The sequence below is a fragment of the Astyanax mexicanus genome, chromosome 6 (genome assembly GCF_023375975.1).
Source record: "Astyanax mexicanus isolate ESR-SI-001 chromosome 6, AstMex3_surface, whole genome shotgun sequence".
In the NCBI taxonomy this organism is placed as follows: domain Eukaryota; kingdom Metazoa; phylum Chordata; class Actinopteri; order Characiformes; family Acestrorhamphidae; genus Astyanax; species Astyanax mexicanus.
This window is the reverse complement of record NC_064413.1, coordinates 44,320,589-44,347,103: the sequence shown is the minus strand read 5'-3', so window position 1 is coordinate 44,347,103 and position 26,515 is coordinate 44,320,589. Positions and strand designations below refer to the sequence as shown.

Sequence of the window (26,515 nt, the reverse complement as noted above, 5' to 3'; positions counted from 1 at the left end):
ACTAGTAATGGAGCAGGATCCACTTCAGTCACACCCACACATATAAAAAAGGTCTTCGTATCATTTTACCTTTTTCACCTGTAACCTAGCAACTGTAGGTTAGCCTTATGCTTATGGCCACAGCATACAAGTGCCTATATTCTGTATTATATTTACCTCAGGAGTTGGATGTCAGAGCTCGGAATAACATCGCACCCGAGGTGACTACATTTCAGTTTAACAGTGAGATAGTTGTACAGTATTACAACACATTTTCAAAAACATTAAGGAGTATACCACAGCACTAACTAAAAGCAGTTTTTCGCAACCATTTACTAGTGTTTTTTATTGTGAATGTAACTAAAATATGTCCCCTTTTGTTTGCCCCCTATTTTGTTTGTCCCCCGGTAAGCATTCTTCTCGCTTATTACTGTTAGTAATTCCAGCATTATGCAAATCATGCATTATATGGTAATTTTGATTCAAAACAACATGGAAACATTGACGTCCACAGATTGGGTGGAGTAGTTGAATAGTGATTTATGTATGGCGGATTAAATGAAACAAGCGGCCCTATCTTACACCCTGTGCAAGGTGTGCCACAATTGCTACCTTACACCCTATGAACAGTCTATTTTTACACCTTGCGCCTGCTTCTTTTAAATAGCACAGATGCTTATGAATATATATCCACACTGGTGGGCATGGTGGTCTGGAAGTGAGGTGTGTTCAGGTAAATTTCTGCCCTGTTGCTATACTGGCAACGAAAAAACACAGATGCTCCACTGACTAATTCGAAACATGACAACAATCAACCGTCTGATGTTCATTGCTATCTTGGCAACACAGGCCTCCCAACCCAACTTTTACATCAACAATAAACAGAACACTAACTAAAATAATATTGCTGTTTCTGTAAATGACCTTCTCATGCACTTTCACAGCGTGAATACATAGGGCAGTTTTCTCTGATGAGAAGTGCACAAGTGCTACGTCGTTAAAATACCAATCCGCCAAAGTAAGAGTACACATGGCTCTTAAAGGAAATAGCAAGTGACACACTGATTGGTTTATCATTAAGTCACACCAAAAACACACCCATGATTAATTAACGCAAGGTGTATTTTTCCTGCCGTTATTATAGCAAAGACACACTGGAGCGCCCTAAATAAAGTTTAGTGGTTGTATGGTTGACGGCTCAAGAAACAGATAGAACTGATTATAAACTGTATAATACTTCTGATTTTACTTCTGAACTTTTGATTCTGGATTGAGTTTTCAGAATTACATTACTTTGGTGGTAAACATGTTCCTGACATTTGACCCCCTAATATACAACTCACCAATCAGGTACATCCCGATCCAGTCTCCAGCATCCACTTCCTCTTTGATGTCCCAGCAGATGAGAATGTCCTGGGACTGGCCGATGCAGTAGAGCGAGGTGCTGACGGTGAGGGTGGAGCGGCTGTGGCAGGACACCAGGTCTGTGTCGCTGGTGGACCGTGGGAGGGATAGGGGATCTAGGGCGTGGTTGGGTGGGAATGGCCCGGCCGCATAGCTGAAGCGTGACCCATCCTTGCACCGGCGCCGGTTCTGGGAGCTCCGCGATGGAGAGGCCATGGCGGCCAGTCCCAGAAACCGGTTCTGGTACAGGTTCTGCAAAGATATTTGTAAAAAATGTTTTTTGTGTGTTTTATGTGTGTAGTTTGTTTAAAAATTACATTTCATGTCTGCCAGTTAGCTTATACCTTTCTAGAAAGCCTGTGAGGCTAGTTCATAGGCAGGGATTAAGCCTAGTCTTGGACTACACAGCATTTTAAATGTGGATTTTACACATTCCAAATATTTATTCAACGGCTAAGCTTAATCCATGCCCAAGATTTGGACCCCAAACGTTACAACTCCAATTCCAGTAGTATACAAAAAGAGTTCCAGTATTTCCAATTCATTACAGTACATAGTGGGCTAATCAGTACTTTATTAAATCAGGTATGGTAATGTTTCATGCATTAAACAGGGTAAAACATTTGTCATTTTAACCAATTCACAAGGAATCAATTTATTTTTTGACAACGTAATAATGTATTTGTATGGAGGATGGTTGGTATGTAAATGATTATGCACAGTCACACAGTGAAAACATAGAATGCACTATCAGGGTAAAAACAGTAACTTTACAAATGCGTGCCACCCGGAAACCATAAACAAAAAGCTTAATGCCCCCCCCTTATATTGCTCCTTCAATCCCTACTCCCTATTTTTTTGTCCCTTTTTACAGTCATACGTAGAGAAAGTAACCCATACACTTTTTTTTTTTACATCTTTCTTTATTATTTATCTTTCACTGTTCTCTCTTTTAGATTTCACAATGGAGAATACAGTATTTCACAGAAGTTTTGCCTAAAATAACAATTTATTTTAATTCATGAAATCAGGGTGCAGAATGTGTCAACTTACTGTATTAAGTACCTTAGGTGCAATCTCTGACTGGCAGAACTGTTTTCAAATGAACTTGGGTTAAGTTAAAAACATGGGTTACTTTTATGTATGTTCACTTTTTCCCATGGTACAATACTGAATGAACTGTGAGATCTAAACCGTGAGTTTGAATCATGGTGCAAACCGAACCATGACTTTTGTCTACTTTTACCATTTCTACTATAAGCCATATTATTGAATTCTATGGTTTCTAACAAGAAATGAATTATTAAGGAAGAAAGAAGAAATTAAGGAAATGAATCTGTAAAAGTGCTGTAAAAAAAAAAGTGCTGTAAAAGTGACAAGCAAATTATCATCTATTTAGCCAAACGTGTCCTAAATACTAGGAAAAACAACTCACTAGGGTCAAAATCAAGAAACAGGGGCACTGTAGGCTTAGAAGTTTAAATGATCTGGTCTAAACAGAGCTATATTCAATTCGAATGCAGGAATGAAATATTAAATAGAGAGAAAGAGCAAGAGAGAGAGAGAGAGAGAATGAGAAAGAGAGATATCAAGACAGTACCCTTGAGACACTAATGCAAAATGTGGCATTTTCCGAGTCCTGTAGCACTAATGGTTGATGATTGCACTACTCTTAGTCTTCCATAGGTTATATTCCTTCTGTATCCTTCAGTAAAGTTAGAGTAAGCGAGGCTACAGCTGTGTCCATGCTACTCTAATGACCTCCAGCAGTCTGGAACATCAATATTACAGAGACTGTGATAACTAGAATCATTTCTGGGCAAGCAGGGCTGCTAGCCAGAGCCAGCCGGATGACATTTAATTGCATATAATTAGCACAGCATATTCCAAAAAGCGAGGATTAAAAAGCACATCAACTGGGGAATTACTGTAAAGGTTATGATGAAGGCTTTTGGAAAGATATTTCCTAATTCTGAAGCTTTGACATGAAATTAGGCATAATTTAGGTATTTGGATCATTTTGCCACATTTGGTTTTGGATTTATTGTATTTAGTTCAAGCCAAGATCCAGTTCTGGCTTACAAGAAATAAGGCATTTGTTGATAATGACACAAGGCAAATCCTAATAACCCGATCAGTCCGTGACCTGAATGGTGACTTCACATGTGTCTCAAAGCCCTTCTACCAAGACAATAAAGTCTGCATCACATCTGAATCCAAAGAATCGTGTCAGAATTAATCTTTCTTTCATTTAAAATAAGTGGATGTTAAGTAAGTAGGACTGCACAATAATTTAGCATCATCATTGCACTGTGTACATCCCAATGATCTGCAGGACACTGCATGATGTGAAATAATAATAATAAAAAAAATTGTACTGCTTAATCACAGATTTCCAGTTAAATCTGATGGAAAGCCCAGTATTTTTTAATATGTAATGATATTAAAGTCATATTAGTCTCTGCAGATAAATCCGTTTTAACATTATGATAATGTTTATATTTGCCAGATTTAAAACTTATCTTTTTAGCATATTTTGGCTAATGCATTCCAGAAAACCAGGCTGTTTAGGTGATGCTGGACTAAATAGTTTTGTATTTAATTCATTCATTGATAATCATTTAGGACAAAATAAAGTTACATAGGTTTATAGTACTATAGATTTATTTCTCTTCATCACATGTAAATTATGAATTAATAAATACTGTTTTACATACATACAATGTATAAACTATATGGTCAAAATTATTAGGACACCTGCTATTTTTTTGTTTCTTCTAAAATGAAAGATATTACAGTTTATTCAGCTTTTGTTAGAGTTACTGTCTCTACTGTTCAGAAAAGACTTTTAACTCATGTACAGCATTGCTGTGAGGATCTGACTGCATTCAGCAACAAGAGAACCTTGATAATCACCCTACCTTATCCCCAACTCATACCCATAACTCAAAGTTTTGGATGGAGTATCATCATTCCAGAGAACATAGATCATTCCATGGTCCACAGATCAACATTGGGGGTTAAACACCCTTCTAGACCAAGCCTGTCATTAGGAATGGTGTCAATACGTTTGTGCCCATCGGCTCTAAAGGGTCCTATTCTATAGGCTGGACTTTTTTTGACAATTTTTCGACAATATCTGTGATGTTCTACATTTAAATGATGTGCAAATGATGTTATCATTTAAAATTCTTTTGAATGTATTACATTTTTTCAGTAAGAAACACACACTCACTCAGCGCAGTAACATCACTCTGAACAGGTCAGAGAGCTACAGAGGAAGAACACTCCCTAACATGCTGCAAAAGATCCTGCCCTTATCGTTCTTTCTCTATAAATGAAGCATTGAGCAGAACGGAAGCTCTGGGCTGGTCTCTAGAAAGCCACTTCACAGTGCTCTTCACAAACTCTACCACTCTGCTTTACTGCCATACACTTTTAAATTGCCCCAGTTACTGATAATACTGGGAGTAGTTCTGTTAGAGTCCTGCTGACGCAGAGTAAGTGAGGAAATGGCTCACATTACTGTGCTTTCCAGGGAATTCTACTCCACACACTGATTGCTACCTATTATGAAGCTCTATCCAGGTATTCATAGACTAATGCTGCGCTCCATTTACCTCTGAAGCTGGATGTCAGAGCTGCAAATGACATCACACCTGAGTTCACAGCGTTCCAGTTAAATTTGCAGATAAATTTACAATATTTCAATCCATTTCCAAAAAAATAATCAGTTTAGTTAAATACTTCGGCGTTTGTCAGTACTGGTTTTATGATCATTCTCCAGGGTTTTTTGGAGAATGCATCTAAAACATATTGCAAGTTTTCATTTTTTGACAGAGTGGTCAGCAGCCAACCAGAGAATAATTTAGGGCCCAACAGTGGTGGCCCACCAAACACGGCTATCAAACCCACCACCTTGATATCAATGGCCAGGTGCTCAAATCGCTTAGCCACCACAGCCCAACCACTGAGCCACCGCTGGCCAATCGCTGAGCTTCTACTTCTAGTTAATAACTGTCACACCATGGTGCTGAAAGAACTCTCATCTCTCCCACACTCAGCTCTGCCAGTGATCTACAGCATCCGGACTACATTGCCCAGAATGCACCACACATTGACATCACACCCAATCCTGATCACTTAACACAGCACATGACACTTTCAGGAAGCAGGTCACCTGAATACAAGCTGAATGCATGCTTGTTCTTATGCACTTTACCTTTTGTCTATGTCTGTGTTGTAAAGTGCTTTAAGTTTTCAGGAAATAAAATATTATTATTATTATTATAAAGTACATTTTAATTTGCATCTGTGCATCTCCACATTGAGTGGATCTTCCCCTCTAGTAGGCTGACCTTCCTCTGCTTGCAGTTAAACGGCAGGACTTCGTATCCGTAGAGTGAAAACTTCATATTTCATTCATATTTCAGCCAGTGGTTTGTCTCCTAAGTGAAAACGTCTCTGCTGCTATTGTTGACGTGCATGGCAGCCATCTTGGATTTTGGATTTTGGCTCTCCCAAGCATAAAAAACAACTTCTAGGAATACTCTAGTTGAAAGTTTCTACTTGGAATAAGGAAATTCAGACATCGAGGCATCCGAGTTCAAATGGGATTTTAGTATAAGGTTAAGCCTGGATGACTAATCACTGCCACTGTTGCATTGATCTCTTCTTCTCAACACAGCTGGGATGTATTTCTGACTTGTTCCTGACATTCACAAGCCTGAGAACCTGACCTTTAGCAAAGTGAACTGAAAATCCAGATGCCATTTCAGGGCAAAACCGTGTAAATAAGAATTGGCCCTGTGCAAACAAAGCCAAGTACAGGATGAGTGAGGAGAAAAAGACCATTTGAGTGAATGACACACTCGCAGTGAATAGAAATGTCATCAGTTTATACTGGACAGACCAGACAGATGCTATCACAATGTCATGACTGAATCTGTCACGATTAATTAATTAAATGTAAATATAACATATTGATTTTGACCATGCGCATGATCATAATTCATAGTTTAAATTGTGTAACTGGGCTCTCTTACAGTACAATACCCTTGTAGAGATAGTAAGGTCAATTCTGCTCACTTAGATCCCTGAGGCTGTGGCATAAATCATTTTAGACAGTTGCCCCATTTGGGAGCTCCAATGCTTTCTTTTGAATGCAAAACATTTCCAAATTAATAAAGTACTTTATTAGAAATACCTTTACATCAACTCAATTATCTAGCATTTATCTACACCTACTTAATTATCTGTCATTTATTTAAACCTACTCAATTATCTATCATCTATCTACACCAACTCAATTATCTATCATTTATCTACACCAACTCAATTATCTATCATTTATCTACACCTACTCAATTATCTATCATTTATCTACACCTATCATTTATCTACACCTACTCAATTATCTATAATTTTTCTACACCTACTCAATTATCTATCATTATCTACACCTATCATTTATCTACACCTACTCAATTATCTATCATTTATCTACACCTACTCAATTATCTATCATTTATCTACACCTATCATTTATCTACACCTATCATTTATCTACACCTATCATTTATCTACACCTACTCAATTATCTATAATTTTTCTACACCTACTCAATTATCTATCATTATCTACACCTATCATGTATCTACACCTACTCAATTATCTATCATTTTTCTACACCTACTCAATTATCTATCATTTATCTACACCTACTCAATTATCTATAATTTTTCTACACCTACTCAATTATCTATCATTATCTACACCTATCATTTATCTACACCTACTCAATTATCTATCATTTATCTACACCTACTCAATTATCTATCATTTATCTACACCTATCATTTATCTACACCTACTCAATTATCTATCATTTATCTACACCTATCATTTATCTACACCTATCATTTATCTACACCTACTCAATTATCTATCATTTATCTACACCTATCATTTACCTACACCTACTCAATTATCTATCATTAATCTACACCTATCATTTATCTACACCTACTCAATTATCTATCATTTATCTACACCTATCATTTATCTACACCTATCATTTATCTACACCTACTCAATTATCTATCATTTATCTACACCTATCATTTACATACACCTACTCAATTATCTATCATTTATCTACACCTACTCAATTATCTATCATTTATCTACACCTACTCAATTATCTATCATTTACCTACACCTACTCAATGATCTATCATTTATCTACACCTACTCAATTATCTATCATTTATCTACACCTACTCAATTATCTATCATTTATCTACACCTACTCAATTATCTAGCATTTATCTACACCTACTCAATTATCTAGCATTTATCTACACCTACTCAATTATCTATCATTTATCTACACCAACTCAATTATCTATTATTTATCTTAACCTATTCAATAATCTATCATTTATCTACAACCCCTCAATTAACTAATCACTTCATAATGCCAGAAGAGCTGGTCAATAAATGTATTCCTATCAGTAAGGAAGACTCAGTAAGAGTATTTCTATAAATGTTGACACAATATTGAGTTTACTCAGAATACTAACAATTATAATAGGTCTGTTCTATAGGGGTTTGAGAAAACACTGATAGATTAAAAGTATTGCAATATTCTGTTTTGCAATACAGTATAAATTTTTAATTAGTAGTTTACATTACAGAAGAGTTGGTGACAGGTAGTAATTAACACAGTGTTGTGTTTAAACCCAGCCATTAGACAGAAGTGCCGTATTCTGCCACTAGGCCCCACTGTTATTACTGAATCAAATGTAAACTCAGGATTAATATATATGATGGTATGATTTATGCTATTTATACTTTCTATACTATGACTTTTCCTATAGTTGGATTTAAAACCATAGCAATATATCACCATGCTTACGATATCACAATATATTGTGATATATTAAATCATAACCCCTGCAATGGGATAAATATCGTATCGCCAAATTCTTGCTAATACACAGCCCTACTGTTCTCCACTACTGTTCTCCACTACTGTTCTCCTGTGGGCTTGAGAACATTTTTGGGAAAGGGGAATGGGAGAATCAGAGCATGAAAGTGAATTTGATAAATCTCCAGGAAATGCATGACACAATAATGTCAACATAGACCAGAATCTTAAAGTAAATATTTGCATAATATTTTGAAATCAATTCCACAGGGAGGCTTGTGTTGAGAAAAAAGGCTCATCCAGTTTAGACTCTGCATGTCTGGGTTTCTCTCAACTTCAGAGTCGAAAATTTCAACTGTCTTTGGGATCTTTTTTTTAATCGTCCAATATTCATACAAATATATATACGAGGATAATGATCTGCAAACCGAGTTTCAACTGAAACAGAAAGAAGTGTGCTATACAGGGGTAAACTATTTTAGATATTACACAGAAATAGGGCTGTACAATATATTACATTTATATATTTTTGCATCACAATTTTTTTTCTTTGATATCAATTTTTTTTTTTCCATGACATACCTACCAGAGGCCAATTATATCTGCCCAATATCATTCATTTTACTCCAAGTTTAGATACATTGATTGACCTTAGGTGAGTTAACATCAATGATAACCATTATTCTTTAATTTTGGACATATCTAAATATATTTAATATTTTATTTTTCATTATTTACATAGTTTAATTTTGCCTACAGGCTTTAACATACAGTACCAGTCAAAAGTTTGGACACACCTTCTTATTCTGTGCTTTTATTTTTATTTTTTTTCCTACATTGTAAATTAATACTGAAGTCATCTATACTATGAAGGAACACATAAGAAAACATATGTAGTAAATTAAATTTGTTAATAATACCAAAGTACTCTGTCAATCATTTAGTGGCTTTTATCCGGGGTGATGTTAATTTGCAGTTTCTGAGGTTGAAGACTGATGAACTATAACTCTTGGTCTTGGTCCTGATGAGAGCCAGTTTCATCATAATGAAATTAAATAATTTCAAAGTTCTGATTTTCTGACCTATATTTCTTAAAGTATTTTTTGTTCTTTACTTAGTTGAGTAGATCTTGCCATAATATGGATTAAAACATTACTCATTTAGAGCCATTCACTGTATACCAGATCTACCTCTTCACAAATTTACAACTGATGCTCTTAAACACATTAAAAGGGACAAGAAATTCAAGTAATTAACTCGTGGCCAGTTTAGCACAGCTGTTAACTGAACGCCATTCCTGGTGACTCTACCTCTTAAATCTGACTGAAAAAATGCAGCCAAGATGTTGAGATCCATAGCTAAAGAAACACATACAAAGCATTGCAATTACACACATCAAATGGATACCTTACACACAGATGTTCACAGCTAAGATGACACCACCTTGAGTCTTGATGTTCACAGAAGGTGGTACGTTGTGAGACCAGGAGGATGGGGACGATGAAGATGAGAATGTTGATGATGATGATGATTATGTATATCTCATGTTCAGCGAATAAAGAAAGAGCACTAACCTTAACATTACACAGGTGCAGCAGCATATTGACTCGCCAACTCAAAGCACATCAAATCCTGAGAAGAAGGTCAAGAGGTTACTGACAAAATCCAGTTCCATCATTTATTTACCTGCATCTGTAAACCTTTTAGAACAGTGTTCCCTGTTTATGGTAATTCAGTTAGAATTACCTGGTGAACAGACCCTGCATTTCAAGAGCTAGGAGGAGGGTCTATGCTTTAGGGGTTTTAATTATGGTGGTAGTGGTGCATATTATTTACATGATTTGCTTAGAACACTACTTTAGTAATTTAGTAGTTGTGTTTAAGCAAAACCCTTACAAAGGCCCTTCAGACCTGGAATGGATACATCTGGATTTATGGTGTTAGTGTTGATATACACCAATCCATTTCAGAAAAAAATACAGAACACAGGTAATTTAATGTCATACTCATATTTTTCTAAAGTTGGAAACAAGAACAAATGGATTAAACATTACTCCTACATTAAAAACAAATAAATATAGTTCAGTAATCCATAACCCTCTTCCTCAAGATCTCTCTTTCGGCAACTCCAACCTAAATCCAACACATAAGCCAATATTTTGATAGATCAGAGAGGATTAGGGGTATTTTTAGCAAAAGAAAAATTCACACTGTTCTCATTCCTAATTATATATCTACTAGAGACAGATTATATCTGTCCAGGATTATTTATTTAACTTTAATCCTAGATATATGGAGATATATGGAGTGCATTATTAATATCATGGCATTCTGGATCATTGACTTCTGTTACAAATCTGATAAAACTATTGTATTTTTTTAATATCTCAGTTAGGGCTGTGCCATGTCATATTGTGTGGAATAAAAAAATAATTTTCATTTAATTGCAGTAGTGTATTTTTATTAAGATGTTTTTCATTCATTGTTTTGTCATATCACCAAGAGTATCGTTATCGCGAAAATACCATGAAATATCTTGATATTATTTTAGGACCATATCGCCCACCCCTAGAGGGGAGCTAAAGGCCAGTGCTATAAACAAACTCAGTGTTAGCAAAACCTTGTAAATATATATTTTATTTAGTGACCAAAGAGTGGTCGTTTAATTATTCCAAATCTTTAAGATAAGACTAATGATACCCAACATCCTGCACCTAAACAGTAAGATAATGTAATCTATCAACTCCAATAGCATATTGTCATATTCTTCACTACTACTGAACATAAACCGAAAAGTCAACAAATAGACGAAACCTGCAAAAGAAAGTTAGACATTTCAGTAAAATAAAACTAAATGCAACTGAAAAAAGAACAGTGTAAACAGAGAAATAAATCACAGTCTTAATGAACTCAATTAGCAAGGTTTCTTTAAATCAAAGGAAAAGAAACAAATAGCGTTTGTTCTTCAATATTTTGGTTTTACAGATGCTGATATAGTGCATCGATTGCGTAGCATACTACATAATAATAATTTTGCTTTGACTTCATTAACAATTGAAGCCGAAAAGAATGAAAGTCCATCTATCCATCCTTATATTTGCTTCATTCTGAGGAAACAACACACCTAAGTTCCTGCCAGACAGTGACCAGAGCAAAGGTCAAACCCACAAACCCAGACCACCGTAGTAAAAGCCAGACACTGTATTGATTAAATTTCTCCTGCAAAGTAAGTAACTGCATAAAAACTGCACTAAAACCTGTATAACAACTTTAATAATCACTAATATTTCTTTAGAAGTCTCCTTATGTATCAGAGTATCTTTCATGTTGCAGGGTTTCATGATAACCACTGAAAGTAATCAAACCTAAGCATCTAAGTGAAGCCTATACAACTAAAATGGGTGATAAGCCCATATCTGAATGACCTGACTAATAAGATTTCTGACCTCAGAATATAACAGTGTATCTGAAAGTAATGTGCACTGTTAAGTGAAAATATTAACATAATAATTTTAACATATTTTCGGCTCTTGATTGCTGCTCATCATAAAATCGAAATATTTAATTTTGTGTATTATTACACTCCTTCTAGCTTCAGTCCAGATGGAAAACCAAAGTTAATCTGACGCTTTATTCAGAGAAGACAGATCCATAGCCGAAAGAAAGACACGTAAATTAGATTTGGAGGATGTCTGAGGCAGAGAATATCATCCCACTCTTAGGCGTGCCGTCCTACATTATTAAGTTGAATTAGGCAGCATATGGGAATCCCAGCTCATCAAGTTTCTGATAAAGAGAGTGCATTTTTCCACTCGCTAATGCAGAAAACTATTCACTCTCCTCAGCACTGGACTTCCCGTAACACCACTGACTGAACTGGCCAGCTACCAGTACAGTCCTGTAATATCATCTCACAGCACCACATAATACAATATAATGAATGTTTTAAGAATGTCTACGAAGAACCTGATGGTGTGAATGCTAGAAACAAATTTTTACAATAATACAGCAGAAATTAATTTAAGTGGATATGTTTAGTTCAGAATAGGACAAGGCAATATATTGTTAATATCATTGACAATATACCAAAATACATAATAAAAAAAAAAATAGAAACAATGGAAATGTAACATTTGCTGTGCAGGTTACTGTTGGTGTGTGATTTAACTCTGAAAAAAGAACATGCAGGTAATTTAAACTATTAAGTAGTTAGGGTTCGGAACAGAAAGGATTGTCACACAAACATTATGGGCCCTCTCTTACACCCTGTGCAAGGTGCGTCACGAAGCTCATTGCTATTTTTAAAAATCGTAAAAATCGTCTATTTTTACACGGTGTGTCTGCCTTGTATATATATATATATATATATATATATATATATATATATACTCACAGGTGGGTTTGATGGTCTCCTGGCAACGGAAAACACAGGTGCACCACTGACTAAAAAAACGAAACCTAGCCAGCGTCAACCATCAGACGTTCATTGCTATCTTGGCAGTGACTCGGCAACACAGGTGCATCCTCAATGCGTGTACTTTTCCCATCAATATATTTTATATATTATATAAAGACTTGCCCTAATTCAAGCTGCACGGGGTGTGGTATTGCACAGTATTGACAGATCATCTATAGATCACTAACATAGGGCCCATATCTCTTAACACATCTAGAGCAGTTAAAATAAAGAAACACTGATACTTTAACAGTATGCTTTATTAAGGTTTTTAAGATTCATAATATGGCATACATCGCAATTTTTCTTATTTCTCTCATATTGCCCAGCCCTGAAGTTCTGAACATGAGGTAATTGCCTAATTAATATCATGGACCATGTATAAAAATATATTCACCTTATTCGGCCACACCCACTTGTTTTTAGGAGTTTTAGAATTGGCTTTTCTTTTCATGTCATTTCTTATAAGATGATTTAAGGTCGTATCATATTCTGAGTGAATGCAGACTGATTGAGCTACTGCTATAAACAAATAAATATCATAAAGAAGGTATCTATGCTAAATCAAGATTCCAGCAGGATATTTAATATTATTAAACCATAAATTCCAAAATGCCAGGAGGCCAAACCAAGACTTTGAGTATTTGAGACTTTGAAACATCTTTACCTTAATAAAATTAAGTAATTTATAAAAGGAGGCTTTATAACTGTATAATGACCATATTATTTACGGGTTCAATCTATTTTTTTAAATAGTCTTTGTAGTGAATCTTAAATATTATGCACAAATAAATCATTATCATTCACAGTCTAAAGCACATCAATAGAAGATGAGCACAGAAAAGGACATCATATCTCCTTTTACAAGAGCAAATTCACTAATGCACAAACACAAACGCACTAATGCATTTAACAGTAAATCATGCTTTTCAACAATTGTGAGAACATTGCTTTGAACCGCACGCATTTATTGTAGTTGTATAGAGACCATCAGACTATAAAACAACAGCGGGCAATAGACCAACACGCCATAAAAGAATGGCGGATAATAGACTCTTACTGGCAGCTCCTAATGATGCCCTTTATTTCTCATTTATCTTAACAATGCTTTGAAAAGCATCCTACAGCAGCCTGCGAGAGAAATGGTTTCATTGTGCTGTGACACACATAATGACTCTCTGTGGAGTTGAATGTGCTAGTAGCGTCCTGTGGCTTAGTGACGACTCTACAACTGAGCACACAGCTGAATTTACAGCAGCAGAGGAAGGCACTGCATGCACCACACTGGGGGATGCCTGTCTGACTGCCTGCCTGCCTGCTAACCCACTGACACCGTAGGCTCCAATCCAATGACACTGACGGCCTTCAGAAGACTTTACACAACACTGCACACTGTGTTACACTTCACATACACACAGTGCACACACACCCAAACATAACCATAGAATAAACATTACCTTGCCTGTCAATTCCCGTCTTGTGTAATATTAGAGAAAGCAATGAATTTGCCAAAAAATCATCTCTGAAACAGTCATTTTATAAAAAAAGAAGAAAACCGTGATGCATGCCTGTATCTTTGAGGCTTTTCTATTGGCTGATTTAAAGTACAGTTTTCCTACATGTTTCTTGCATTTAATTTAAAAAAAAGGGATATTGGTGTTTGTGATGTTTCTATCAATGCTTTGCTTTGCAGTGTCTCTGCTGCCAGTATTGTACTGTTAATTTACAGTGTATAGTGTATAGCCACAGTAGTTTATTATCAACTAAAGATCACAAACATTTAAAGTACAGTAGAGTTATTGTAAAGAATGATCACAATATAATAATGTAATTCTTCATGTCAAAACATACTCTAAATAAGCTGTAATTTGTTTACAGTAAATTATTGTTGCTTTTATACAGTATATATTATACAATTAGAGCTTAGATCAGGCCACAAACCGCCCCATAAACTGTCTTTATGAGCCCGAGCCAAATTTTAACATTTAACATTTTTTTAGTAAGTAGATCATTAAAATTATAAAAAAAATTATTATACACATTTTCGGGCTGTTTAAATGAGCGAAATCTTTTTAGAAATAATTAAAAGTGAATTAACATTGCAACACTAAAGAAGCATAGACCTATTATTAAAAAAAAATGTTTTTTAAGAACAGATACACACAGCGCTGCATGTCAACTGTGTGTGAGCCCCAGAGCTGCGTGACTATAACCTTATAACTTGTGCAACTTTTATTTAAAATACAGTTTGATTTGCTTTATTGCTGATGTATTGTGATCAGGCCACAGCTTTATATAAAATAAAAATAGCATTAAAAAACAGACGCCTATGTACCCGACCCGACTCAGCCTGAGGAAAGTGGTGGGAAATCTCGGGTCAGGTTTGGGCAGAGAATCTAAGCTCTAACCACAATGAATTACTGTAATTTTACAATATTTTGCCATTAAATTACAGTTAACTTTACAAGAACCTTTTTTACAGTGTACTAACAAACTGCAGTCATAAATAAAAGTGGGCAATATGACAATCATGTATCATATTTCTAGTACTGTACACTAGAAATACTGCTTAATTTAATTATGCACAGCAAAAAAAAAAACACTGTATTATGCATGAGAATGTATTGGATAACAGTTCTTCATAAATTTGCCACTGCTAAGGCATTTCATTTGCTAATCAAAACTTTGTGATAATAATAATGTACCACGATAATATCGCCAATAATCGTAATATAAAATTTGTTACCATATCGCCCAGCTCTAGTTCTAAGGTTGGTTTACATATATCAGTGACTGTCTGTAACAAGCATGAACACTCAGAAGAAGACCTGCTCTTTCTCGTTCCCCTGGCCATGATCACACTATTACTGTCCTAGTCAGGTTAGGACTCCATGGAGCTCATTAACTACAGCAGATAAGCAGCCACATCACCCCTCCTCCTGGCTCTGCAGCTTTCTCAGCAAGCCATCCCCAAGGGAAAGAAAGGCCACAGTGATCATTTCTCTGTGTCTCCTATTGGCATAATTATCCCACATAATCATATTTAAGTGCCGGGTTTCAATTTTGTAGCGTGCGCGGCTTTGGGTGCTGTATTCACGAGGCAGGCGATGGCTAATTAGCTCTACTCTCCTTCACTACATTCTCCGACAACCTTAAAGCTGCTGCACTTCCTCCTCGAGTGTTAGCTTTGTTCTTTTTTCAGCTCTTTCACTCTTTTGAAAAAAAAGAAGAGATTTCCTGTAGAAATCTGTAGAAGACTTTAATTGGAAGGTGCATGTTCATTATTCCGCTCAGAGACTGTAGGACTTTAATGGCTTGTGAAATGCTATGCTCTGAGTTAACAGTATCAGAAAGTCTTAATGACAAAAACAGTTTATTTCAAAAGGTATTTTCGCTTTGGAATAATTGGGATATTTTTTTATTATGTGAATGCATAATGAATAATATTTTCTTTTCAAAAGCCAATAATAACCGTTTGTGTTGAAATGACATTGTCTGATCTGTTATTAGCCATGAATACCCATCTGCTAGTTTAAGAAAGTACTGAAACAGATACTGGAGGGTGAAAAACAACAAAGATCCCAAGCCAACCTAGACTGAAATAGTACATGCTCATACTCTGTGATGTCATTATATTAGCTGTGTGTTTCTTTCTGTGTGTTTTTATAGCCTTATATATTTTCTATTCTTCTGTGTTTTGATTTGTCTGAGTATGTTTCTTATTGTATTGTGTTGTTGCTGCTGGATGCTTGAATTTCCTTCGGGATAAATAAAGTGTCTATCTATCCATCCATCCATCCATCCATCTATCTTTCTTTCTGTGGAGGAGTAGAGACCTTGACAATAGCTTAGTTTAAAAATGATAGCAGACCTTATGCAGTGCTTGAATATGAAAAATACTCATAAATAGGACAATTGCATGGACAACTCTATTTACCATAGCTAAGTTATTAATTCCACTCACCAATTCCAAAAGGTTTACTAGACAAAGCTTGCAAAGAAGTAAAAGCTGACAATGACTTCAGAACACTGGACGGTTCCACAATCTCAAAACTGTTATGTAACAGTCTTGACTGAAATGTTCCTGACCACAAACCAGACACACCCCCTTTAGGCTATTAGTGAAAGCCATCGCCACAGCTTGAGCTATGGTTGAACACATCTGCAAATTCTGCGTGATTTTGCATTGTTGATACTGGAGAGCAGCTCATCCTCTCCAGACTCTACAAGTTAGGCTAAAACTAATACAGGTTCCTATGCAAACAAAACCTCTTGACCACAACTCTTTGTTTCCTCCATTAACCTAAAAAGGACAGATCAAATTTGATAAATTCTTTAAAAAGGTTAATAACGAGCCAACAAAAAAAAGTTTCCCAAACGATGAAGGAACACATAAAGAATCATGTAGTAACTTAACAGTGTTCAAACAACCCAAAGTACTCATTTAGGTGCCCTTATCTGGGGTGCTGTTAACTTGTGGTTTGTGAGGCTGGTAAATCTGATGAACTTATCCTGTTCAACAAATGTAACTGACTTTTGGTCTTGATCCTGATTAGAGCCAGTTTCATCAAAACGTTATTGACAGTCTTTTCAATTGTGTTTCTTTACTTAGTTGAGTAGTTCTTGCTATAATATGGATGAGAACATTACTCATATAGAGCTATTCACTGTATATCAACTCTACCTCTTCACAACTTTACAACTGATGCTCACAAACACATTAAGAGGACAAGGAATTTAAGCAATTAACTCTTGAAAAGTTCAGCACAGCTGTTAACTGAAAGCCATTTTAGGTGACAATCCAGCCAAGATAAGCAAAGCTGGCATTTAAACAAGTGGTGCTAATTTGAAGGATCTAAAATATAAATCTTTTTTCTTTTGTTTACCAAAAAAAAAAAAAAAAAACTACAGAATTTAAAGTGCTTCCAAATTTGTGACTGATACCGTGGAAGAATAACCTAACATATAAATGCATTCTAAGGCACCTTAAAAGTGGAAATATAAAATAAATATCTACACCAGAAAATGCAAAAAAATGCTTATTCATTACAAAAATGCACATCCAAATTATCTGTAAAATATGTATAATATGTATAATATGTAATTTTAAATTCTTCCTGAAACTGACCAACATAAAACCATTTCTTACCTATAGAAGATCAAAAGAAGAGCAGCAACAGCCTCACATTTTAATCCAGTGAAATCTAAAGCTGTGCACACGCCTCCTTTAACGGTCGTTCCCTCCAGCTATAGATCAGATCATCTTATCACGCTCAATCAAGCAGGCCATGACTTCACCTAATATGAGCAAATCTGATCTTTCCACATCAACATATCACCACCTGCAGAGAGCTCTTCCAACATAGCCATATGGTGGCAGGACCTGGCTTTGTCTTTACTGGGATAAAATCGTGCATTCTGTGTTAGAGACTCTTCTCCTATGAATTTTTTACAAGGCTTTTTAGCAGAGAATAGCAAAGACGGGTGCTTATGATGCTGTGCCCTGGGGTTCAGTAGCTGTGGTACAGATTCACACACAACCAAGAACAAAGAACGCTTGCTTTGATATCTGATATTTAGTGTAATACAGACTGCATGTAATACTTGCTGTTACTTTTTAAACTATTAATATAAAATCACCTCTAAAATCACTAGAATAATATGATATTATACACTGCTAACACCATCGTAACTAGGGGTGGGCGATATGGCTCTAAAATAATATAACGATATTTCAGGGTATTTTCGCGATAACGATATACTTGGCGATATAGGAAAACAGAAAAATAATTTATTAATTTCAGGAATATAGTATAATAGTATAACAGCATAATCATAATGTGGCAAAATAAATAATATAGCATAAAATAATATAATGCAGCCAAAAATATTAGTGCATGCATATAAACTGCAAACTAAAACAATTAAACAGGTACCACTTTGAAATAAGACTAATTAGGTTGTAAATGCCTTAAAAATTAATAATCAGTTATAACACATGCATAGAAAGGGCAAGAATGACCTGTTGTTTGCCAAATAGTGAACCCACAGCCTTCTATATTGTTGCCCTTTCTATATAGGTGTTATAACTGATTATTAATGCAATAATTAATTTTTAAGGCATTTACAACCTAATTAGTAACCATTAATAAACTAATTGTAAACCATTTATAAACCCTTTATAAAGGTAGTCTTATTTTAAAGTGGTACCATTAAACAATAAATACACCTAAAGCTTCACAGTAAATAATAAACTACTTTTAAGTCAGAACATCTCTATTATCACGATATGAATTTTTAATATCACGATATTTCTGTGTCACGATATATTGTATACGATATAATATTGCCCACCCCTAATCTGTACCCCAGGCAGAAGAAGGGTCAGGCTGGATTCTTTCTAATATCCTCAGTTACAAGAAGAGGTTATTGCCAGTGCATCCACTTTGCTTGCATATGTATCTAAACTGGCTTTACATAAAACAATACGATTTTCAAATTGAATAACAGGCCTGTATGACTTGTTACTATATTATACTGCATGTAAGTGAGGTAATGAAGCATTAAACAATTCTCCAGCATACGAGAACAGAGAGAGAAAAGAAAAGGCCACAGCAAACACAGAGAAATGATGTGAAGCAAGCATGTTTGGAGTGCTTCCAGAGGAGAGGAGGAAAACGTAGCGATGCGTGACAGCGTTCGTGCGTGCAGAGGACCGCCGTGTATATAGGTCAACGCCTCTCATAAGAAGTTCTTATGAGGTTATCATGCTGTGCCTCTGGCAATCTTCCTTTCTCCCTGTTATGTTTGGAGCTTTCTAAAAAGATAAACGACCTTCATTACTTCACACAGTCTACACAATGCCTCGCCAGAGCTCTAGCTAAACCTAGTTTTTACTGCACAAACAGTGTAGTGATAGTTTACAGAAACACAGTGATTGCTCTCAGAATACAACTCAAATTTTTGACTGAGTCTAGTGTCGAGAGGGTAGTTTTTAGATTAACATAAATCTTGGTTAAAATTTAAATCACAATATACAGTATTTGTTAATTTCAGTTTAAACAATTTAATATCAATATTAATATGATTATAAAAGCCTCCAAAAAATTGCCAAGAATGCCCCAGGGCTGGATAAAAAAATATATATTTCAATATGTTTCTTACTATGGCCTATTTCACATTTTCTCCCATTTTCCCCAATTTAGCTATTCAGCCGTATATACCCCAACACAACTCAGCCACCGTTTCTTTTCAAACCGCTGCTGATGCAAAATTGCTGAGTGGCATAACAGCGCACTCGAAGGAAAGCGCAGCGACTCGGTTCTGATACATCAGCTCACAGACGCCTTGTGCTGATCGACATCACCCTAGGAGTGATGAGGGGAAAGAGCTCCATCTACTGTACCTACCCAGAGAGAGCAAGCTCAAATGTGCTCTTTTAGGGCTCTGTCAGCTGATAGCAAGCTGCATGACCAGCACTCGAACCAGCGATCTCCTGATCATAGTGGCATTGCTTTAGATCGCTGAACCACTCGGCGCCAACCCAAAATATATTTCTTAATATGTGTTAATACTGTATAATTCTGATATTGATGTGAACTCTGACAAGATGCCCCTAACAAATGTAAAATTAATTCAACACTCATGTCAGTCAGTGACAATATACAAATAACGTCTACTGAAATATTTGAAAAGTATTTAATGTACAAATCAAATCGCTGCATCAATCTCAATCATTTAGAGTTCTCTTTTCAAAGTAAAGCCAACATAACCAGAAGAGTCACTGGACACAGGGCATATTAAAAAATCAAATCTTTAAACTGTTATGTAACAGTCTTGACTCCTTATATTTTTCCAATAAAAACTGAGATAAACCCAGGGCAGTAGGTGGAGCCCTGGTCAAAGCTGGGTTTATGGTAGAACACAATGACAAATTTGTAAAGTAGTGTTGTTGATACTAGAGAGCAGATCATCACCTTCAGACGCTGTTAGTTATGGGAATATAAGTTGCTACATGATCAGGTGCCATGACTAAACCAGTATCTGCAGAATGGGAGCTTCTGTTTTAAACATAACTAGGCCTGTCAACTTAACAAAAACATAAACTCAATTATTTCTGGTGACCTCATTATAATCTATTGTGTTTCCTTTATTGTTTATTAACATACAAATAAACTTTGATCCTTTAGCTCGTCACACTATGACTAATGCATCAGTAACTGCTCTTCCATACAAACAAAATTCCCAAACTCCTAAAATATTATCAGCTAGAAGTTAATTATCCTTAAAAGTGTGTAATTTCATTATCATGCATTTAAATCATTATTATATCAGTGGCATTATTTTGCCTTACAATAACAATAATATTGTTTATTTCAATGATTTCTGGGACAGCATATTGTCATAAAAAGGCTTCTGAGAGCTGTCACTGATGCACACATTTAAATTTTATTCTGAGGAAAATAACAGGGTTGTAAACAGGCTCATTTAATGATACAAAGGCATATAGTAATTTAACGTATTTTTGGCACTGGAAAAGCATCATTTGTAAAAATAACAATCTCCTTATATTTGTTCTCACTGTAGCTTCAGCAGCAGAAAGCCTAATTAAAGCAGCATGTACAGAGACAGTCTGGCAACTGACCCTCTGACCCCTTCACCAAAAGCCAAAGCCACCACACCACTGACCTGCAGCTTCTCCTGGGATTTATTCATTACATCATCTCTCTATTAAGTAATTAACCTGTCTACAAACTCAAACCTATCCATACATAAATAACTACTTTAAATACTCTTCTTATAGCAAGTGTCATATTTCCAATGACCCAGGACATTAATCTCTCACTGGTTGGTTGCTGGAGATAATTTCCGTACATTTGGAGGAATTGATATTGTAGCTGTCGTAACCTGCAGCCAAAAGGCAGTGTTGTGACATTATAATGCGTAATCAATTTCAATAAACAGACTCATGTCAAGCCTACTCATGTGAACTGAGCTTGTAGTGCCATCATCATGTAGGCCTCATTGCTTTTTTTGTTTAGTCCACAAATACAGTAAATACTATGCACATACTGATGAAATGTTACACATAGAACTGACAAAAAACTGAGCATGGCCATAATATACATTGTATAAAATGTACACTGGTTTTATTTTTTATGCATATGACATTCACAAATGTTACTACTCACACCACATGATACCACAAGATATGGTAGAATTCATTATGAGTTCCTTATTGTGTTTATTTCAGAATCAAGTAACACTGAAGATTATTAAGGTATCCATCTCCTTAAAATTAGGTTAAGCCTAGAACTTAGACTCTTGCACATCTTTCACCAGTAGTTTTCTTGCTTTCCCTCAAATATCTGGTCCAATTACTCAGCCAATAAACAAATCCTGAGTTGAACTGGGTGTGTCAATAAAGGAATAACACTAAAGGCTTTTTCTCATCTGTACTTTTATAGTCTGGTTAAATTGGACTCTGGTTCATTTTGTTTGGGCAGGTTTGTATACTGTAATCAAAATCAGATAATCAGAGAATAAAACAACTGCATTTCAGAGACCCTTTAGAGATTGTGGTCCTGATTTGATCTCGAATACATAGAGATAATTAGAATGGTCCAACCCAGTTGTCAGCTGTACCCTACAAGATTGACCTAAACAGGAGTTCAGGTGCAGTTAAACCTGGTGCATTATGCAGATAAGTACCACAGATATAACAAATGTAATTTCTGCCATTGCTCCACGTTATAATGGACAGAAATATACACTACTTCAGAACTCAGTAGCTTCTTCCTGTATTTACTTTTTTGCTCCCAACCCCAGACAGATCTGAGCAATAAGCAGAGTGAACATTCTTGTGTAGTTTGTTGATGCACCTCAATTTAAATGCTTTAGGTCTTTAAAAGTTTCTTTACACTGACTCTTCTAAAAGAGTTTCTGAGTTGGGATGGGACACAATATTCTAAATTAACGCACAACCATCAATGTAGTCGATGTAGTTCTATGTAATCAATGTACTACACTTTGACACTATTTCCTAAATGAACAAAACAATATCCTTAAACTTAAAGCTTAAATTTTACACAGCAATTTATTTACATTAACCTGCATTAAAAGTACTTTTCCACATGCTCTGTGCGATTACACTCAACTTACGGATTGTTGCTTTAAATAACTTAATAATTTGAAGCTATCTTTCATATTATTTGTCTAAAAGTACATGTGTGCATAAATTGTATGATGTTGTCCCTGCTTTACACATCATCTACCAAACCTGGAAGCTAACTAATGGGTAACATCAAATGTTTTTTTTAAGTCAGGAGACCAAAATGTGCAGGAAACTTCATGTGACTATGCTATAAACTAAAGCAGTGTTCTCCAACTACAAAACCACAGACAGCCACAGCAATAAACAATCTAGTGCATCCTCAGCTCTTACGCTCCTGACTCAGCTAATGAAGCCCCTGATAATTAGCTAATCCATTCACTAAACATCATGTGTTTCTGTTTATGGAGGTGGATAGGTTTGGGTGGAGAAAAAGCTTTGCCTAAAGGTGCGAAATGTTAGATATTTCATGACATAGCTTATTCCAATGTCAGTAACATGATACAGTGTAAAGGCAGGGGCATACTGCATGACTCTAACATTTGGAGGTGAAGTGCACTCAGTGTGTCCGTCGATACGGTAAAGGTCAATAAAGTGGGAAAGGGCTTAGCTTGCTGAAAGCACAGTAGAGCCTTCATGTGTGTTCAAAGCACTTCAGAACAGGTCAGGCACATAAAATGGTAAACGATCTGCTCTACAGCCCAAGGTGCAGGTAAAGTACAGAACTGGTTAATAACATTCTGCATTCTGCTCCACAGCTCACACAGTAGGGGGGTGTTCTCTGCTCCTGAAGAGCCAGTGTTCAGTACAGTTGGGTGATTTCTCTGCCTGAATGTGATTCAGTTCAACATTGAATTTCCAGGGAGTAAATCTAAAGCAAGGGAATTCCCAATCTGTGATTTGCTTGCTATAACATTTAGCTGCTTTACAGCAACTGTTTTCAATCATTCATCTGATTTCAAAGCTCTTCTTGTTTTGTAAAATATGTGAAGTAGATGATTAAGACACTAAATTAGTCATCACTAATATTCCATGTGTTGCCTCCCACAATTTTCAATAAAAATGTTTTTTTTTTCCTTTCTACATTTTTGGGAAATTAAATACTTAAAATAAACAATGGCATTAGCTTAAAACTGCTATAAGATATAGGAGCTCTACTAAACATCTGCACTTAAATATCTGCATGCTATTACAGGTGGGACTATAAGTCAAATTTAGCAGCTGGAAAACACACCTAATGCTGGTCAAAACCTATGCTTATCAATTATTTTAATCAGCCTGATCATGTTGTTTACTTCAGCACAGAAATCATTGTACTCAGTGTAGGAAAGTATTTGAATAGTAGTTATTAGGGATTTGCAGAAGCTGAAGTATTTTCTCTATGCATCAGATATCTCAATAAATATCTTTATTTTTATTTTTTTATATAATGGGATATATCTTTGATGTATCAAGTCTGTTACTCAAACAAAACACACCCAGTGCTGGTCAAAATCAAAGATTGCCAGCTACTTTAACCAGCTTGACCATGTTGTTGTTGTTGTTGTTGTTTATTTCAGCACAGAAAAAAATACTCAGTATTGGAGAGTATTTGAAGTTAATAGGGATTTGCAGAAACTGATGCATTTTTTTCATGCATCAAATATCTCAACAAAGGGTGGGTACCAAGTGGTCCAGCAGTCTAAAGCGCTGCCATTTCGATCGAGAGATTGCTGGTTTGAATCCTGGTCATGCAGCTTGTCATCAGCCGCCAGAACCTGAGAGATCACAGTTGGCCTTGCTCTCTATGGGTGGTGTTGATCTCTCCTAGGGTGATGTTGATCACCACAAGGTGTCTGTGAGCTGATCGGAACTGAATCGTTGCCCTCCATGTGCTAGTCTTCACCCTCCTTGTGTTGTGGCATCACTAGTGATGGGGGATATACAGCTGAGTAGCAGCCAAGCAGCAGCTTAATGGGTGAGACAATTGGACTAGCTAAATTGGAAAAAATGGGGAATTTTCTTTTTTTAATATTGTGATATATTATTGAAGTATCATGTCTGTCACTCAACCAAAACACACCCAGTACTGGTCAAAATCAGATTGTCAGCTATAGTTAAATAGGGCTGCAACTGATGAATATTGTGGTAGTCAACGATTATTTCTGCCATGTTTTCCACCTCTAAAAACAGTAGAAACAGCTAAAACTGAGAATTAAAACACACTTAAATGTCTAGATGTTGTTGTTCTGATATTTAGTGAGTAAATATGTAATCTTTTGTGTTTGACTGTTACAAATTAACAATTAGTCGACAATAAAATTTGTAATCCACAATTTTAATTAATCAATATTGTCGATTATATTGACTAATCATTGCAGCCCTGTAGTTTAACCAGCTTGACCATGTTGTTAATGTTTATTTCAGCAGGATAATCACTGTACTCAGTATAGGACAGTATTTGAATAGTAGGTATAAGGAATTTGCAGCAGCTGGTAATATAATAAATATCGCAATAAATATCGTGTATCGTAAAGTGGTTATTGTGCTCAAATATCGTGATATTTATGTGATGTATCATGTCTGTTATACAGTGAAGCAGAGATGAACAGTAACGCAGTGCTGAAGGAGAGCTAGGTGAGCTCAGGGAGAAGGACGTAAGGACCAACGGGACACAAACTTTCACACGTATATCCAACCACACGTCCTGCCAGACGTTTCCATCACCTCAGCCTGACGTTTATTATCAGTGTCCCCAACCTGACTCTCGCTCAGTTTTAAGCTAAACCCCTCAGCTTTTTAAACACACATAAAATAAACAGAAGACGGACACAGCGTCCAGGCTGAGACCTACCTGAGAGAACAGCACCTGCCTGTGAATCATAATAATAATAATAATCCCCACAAACGAGCGTCCATCCTATCCGCGGCTCTGCGCCTCCATCACCCCCATCTTCACTCGCGCGCTCCTGCCGGCTCCTCGACGCTCACCAGCCGCGGCTCCATCAACATCTGCCCGCTCTCAGCCCAGACCCGCCGAGACCAGCCGAGAACCACAAATCACACCCGTATTCCGCCAGGCCCCGCCCACCTCACTCTGAGATTGGTTAACAAGGACCGCCCCTCCGGTGCTCTGATTGGCTGAGAGCTCTAAACTAATCCGTCAATGGGCAGGCCGCTTGTAAATGCAAACTCCCAGCCAATCAGCGCTTAGGATGAACACAGGTAGGTAATCGACTAACACCAATAATAACATTTTAAAATAATAATAAAAAACATGTTTTTGAAAGAGAATTTTTTTTTTTTACAGAATAAATATAGAATAAATATATTAATTATATATATTTATATATAATTAACATGGAAAAATCATTCAAATGTCTATGTATCCACCCCTATATACAGTACCAGTCAAAGCGTGGACACATCCCTTTTACATTGATTAACATTTAATGTAGATTAATATTGAAGACTTTAAAACTATGAAGCAACACATGTGCAATTAGGAAGTTATAAACCTTTCTATCTGGATGAATTTCACTCAGCACATCACAAATATTTGGGTTTCATCACATACTATCTTTATTAAACACTGAGATGAAACTAAGAGATTCTCTCAATATTACGATTAAACCACAATACTGTTCAACTCCTA

At 36.0% G+C, this 26,515-nt stretch overlaps 1 protein-coding gene across 4 annotated transcripts in view; it reads right to left on the bottom strand.

The window, feature by feature from the left end:
• The window catches only part of LOC103045308 (E3 ubiquitin-protein ligase HECW1), a 143,902-nt gene extending 118,015 nt beyond the window's left edge, over positions 1–25,887 (bottom strand). For 2 of the 4 annotated variants that reach the window (XM_022673432.2, XM_049480419.1), the window contains exons 1-3: positions 25,715–25,887; positions 9,889–9,946; positions 1,323–1,635 (exon numbers count right to left, since the gene is read on the bottom strand). In XM_022673432.2, coding sequence (XP_022529153.2) covers positions 1,323–1,635; positions 9,889–9,915 — 340 coding nt within the window. In that variant the 5' untranslated portion in view covers positions 9,916–9,946; positions 25,715–25,887. The remainder of the gene's footprint in view (positions 1–1,322; positions 1,636–9,888; positions 9,947–25,714) is intronic. The other 2 variants (XM_022673431.2, XM_022673433.2) reach the window with 1 other exon arrangement.
• Positions 25,888–26,515: the final 628 nt, after the last annotated feature.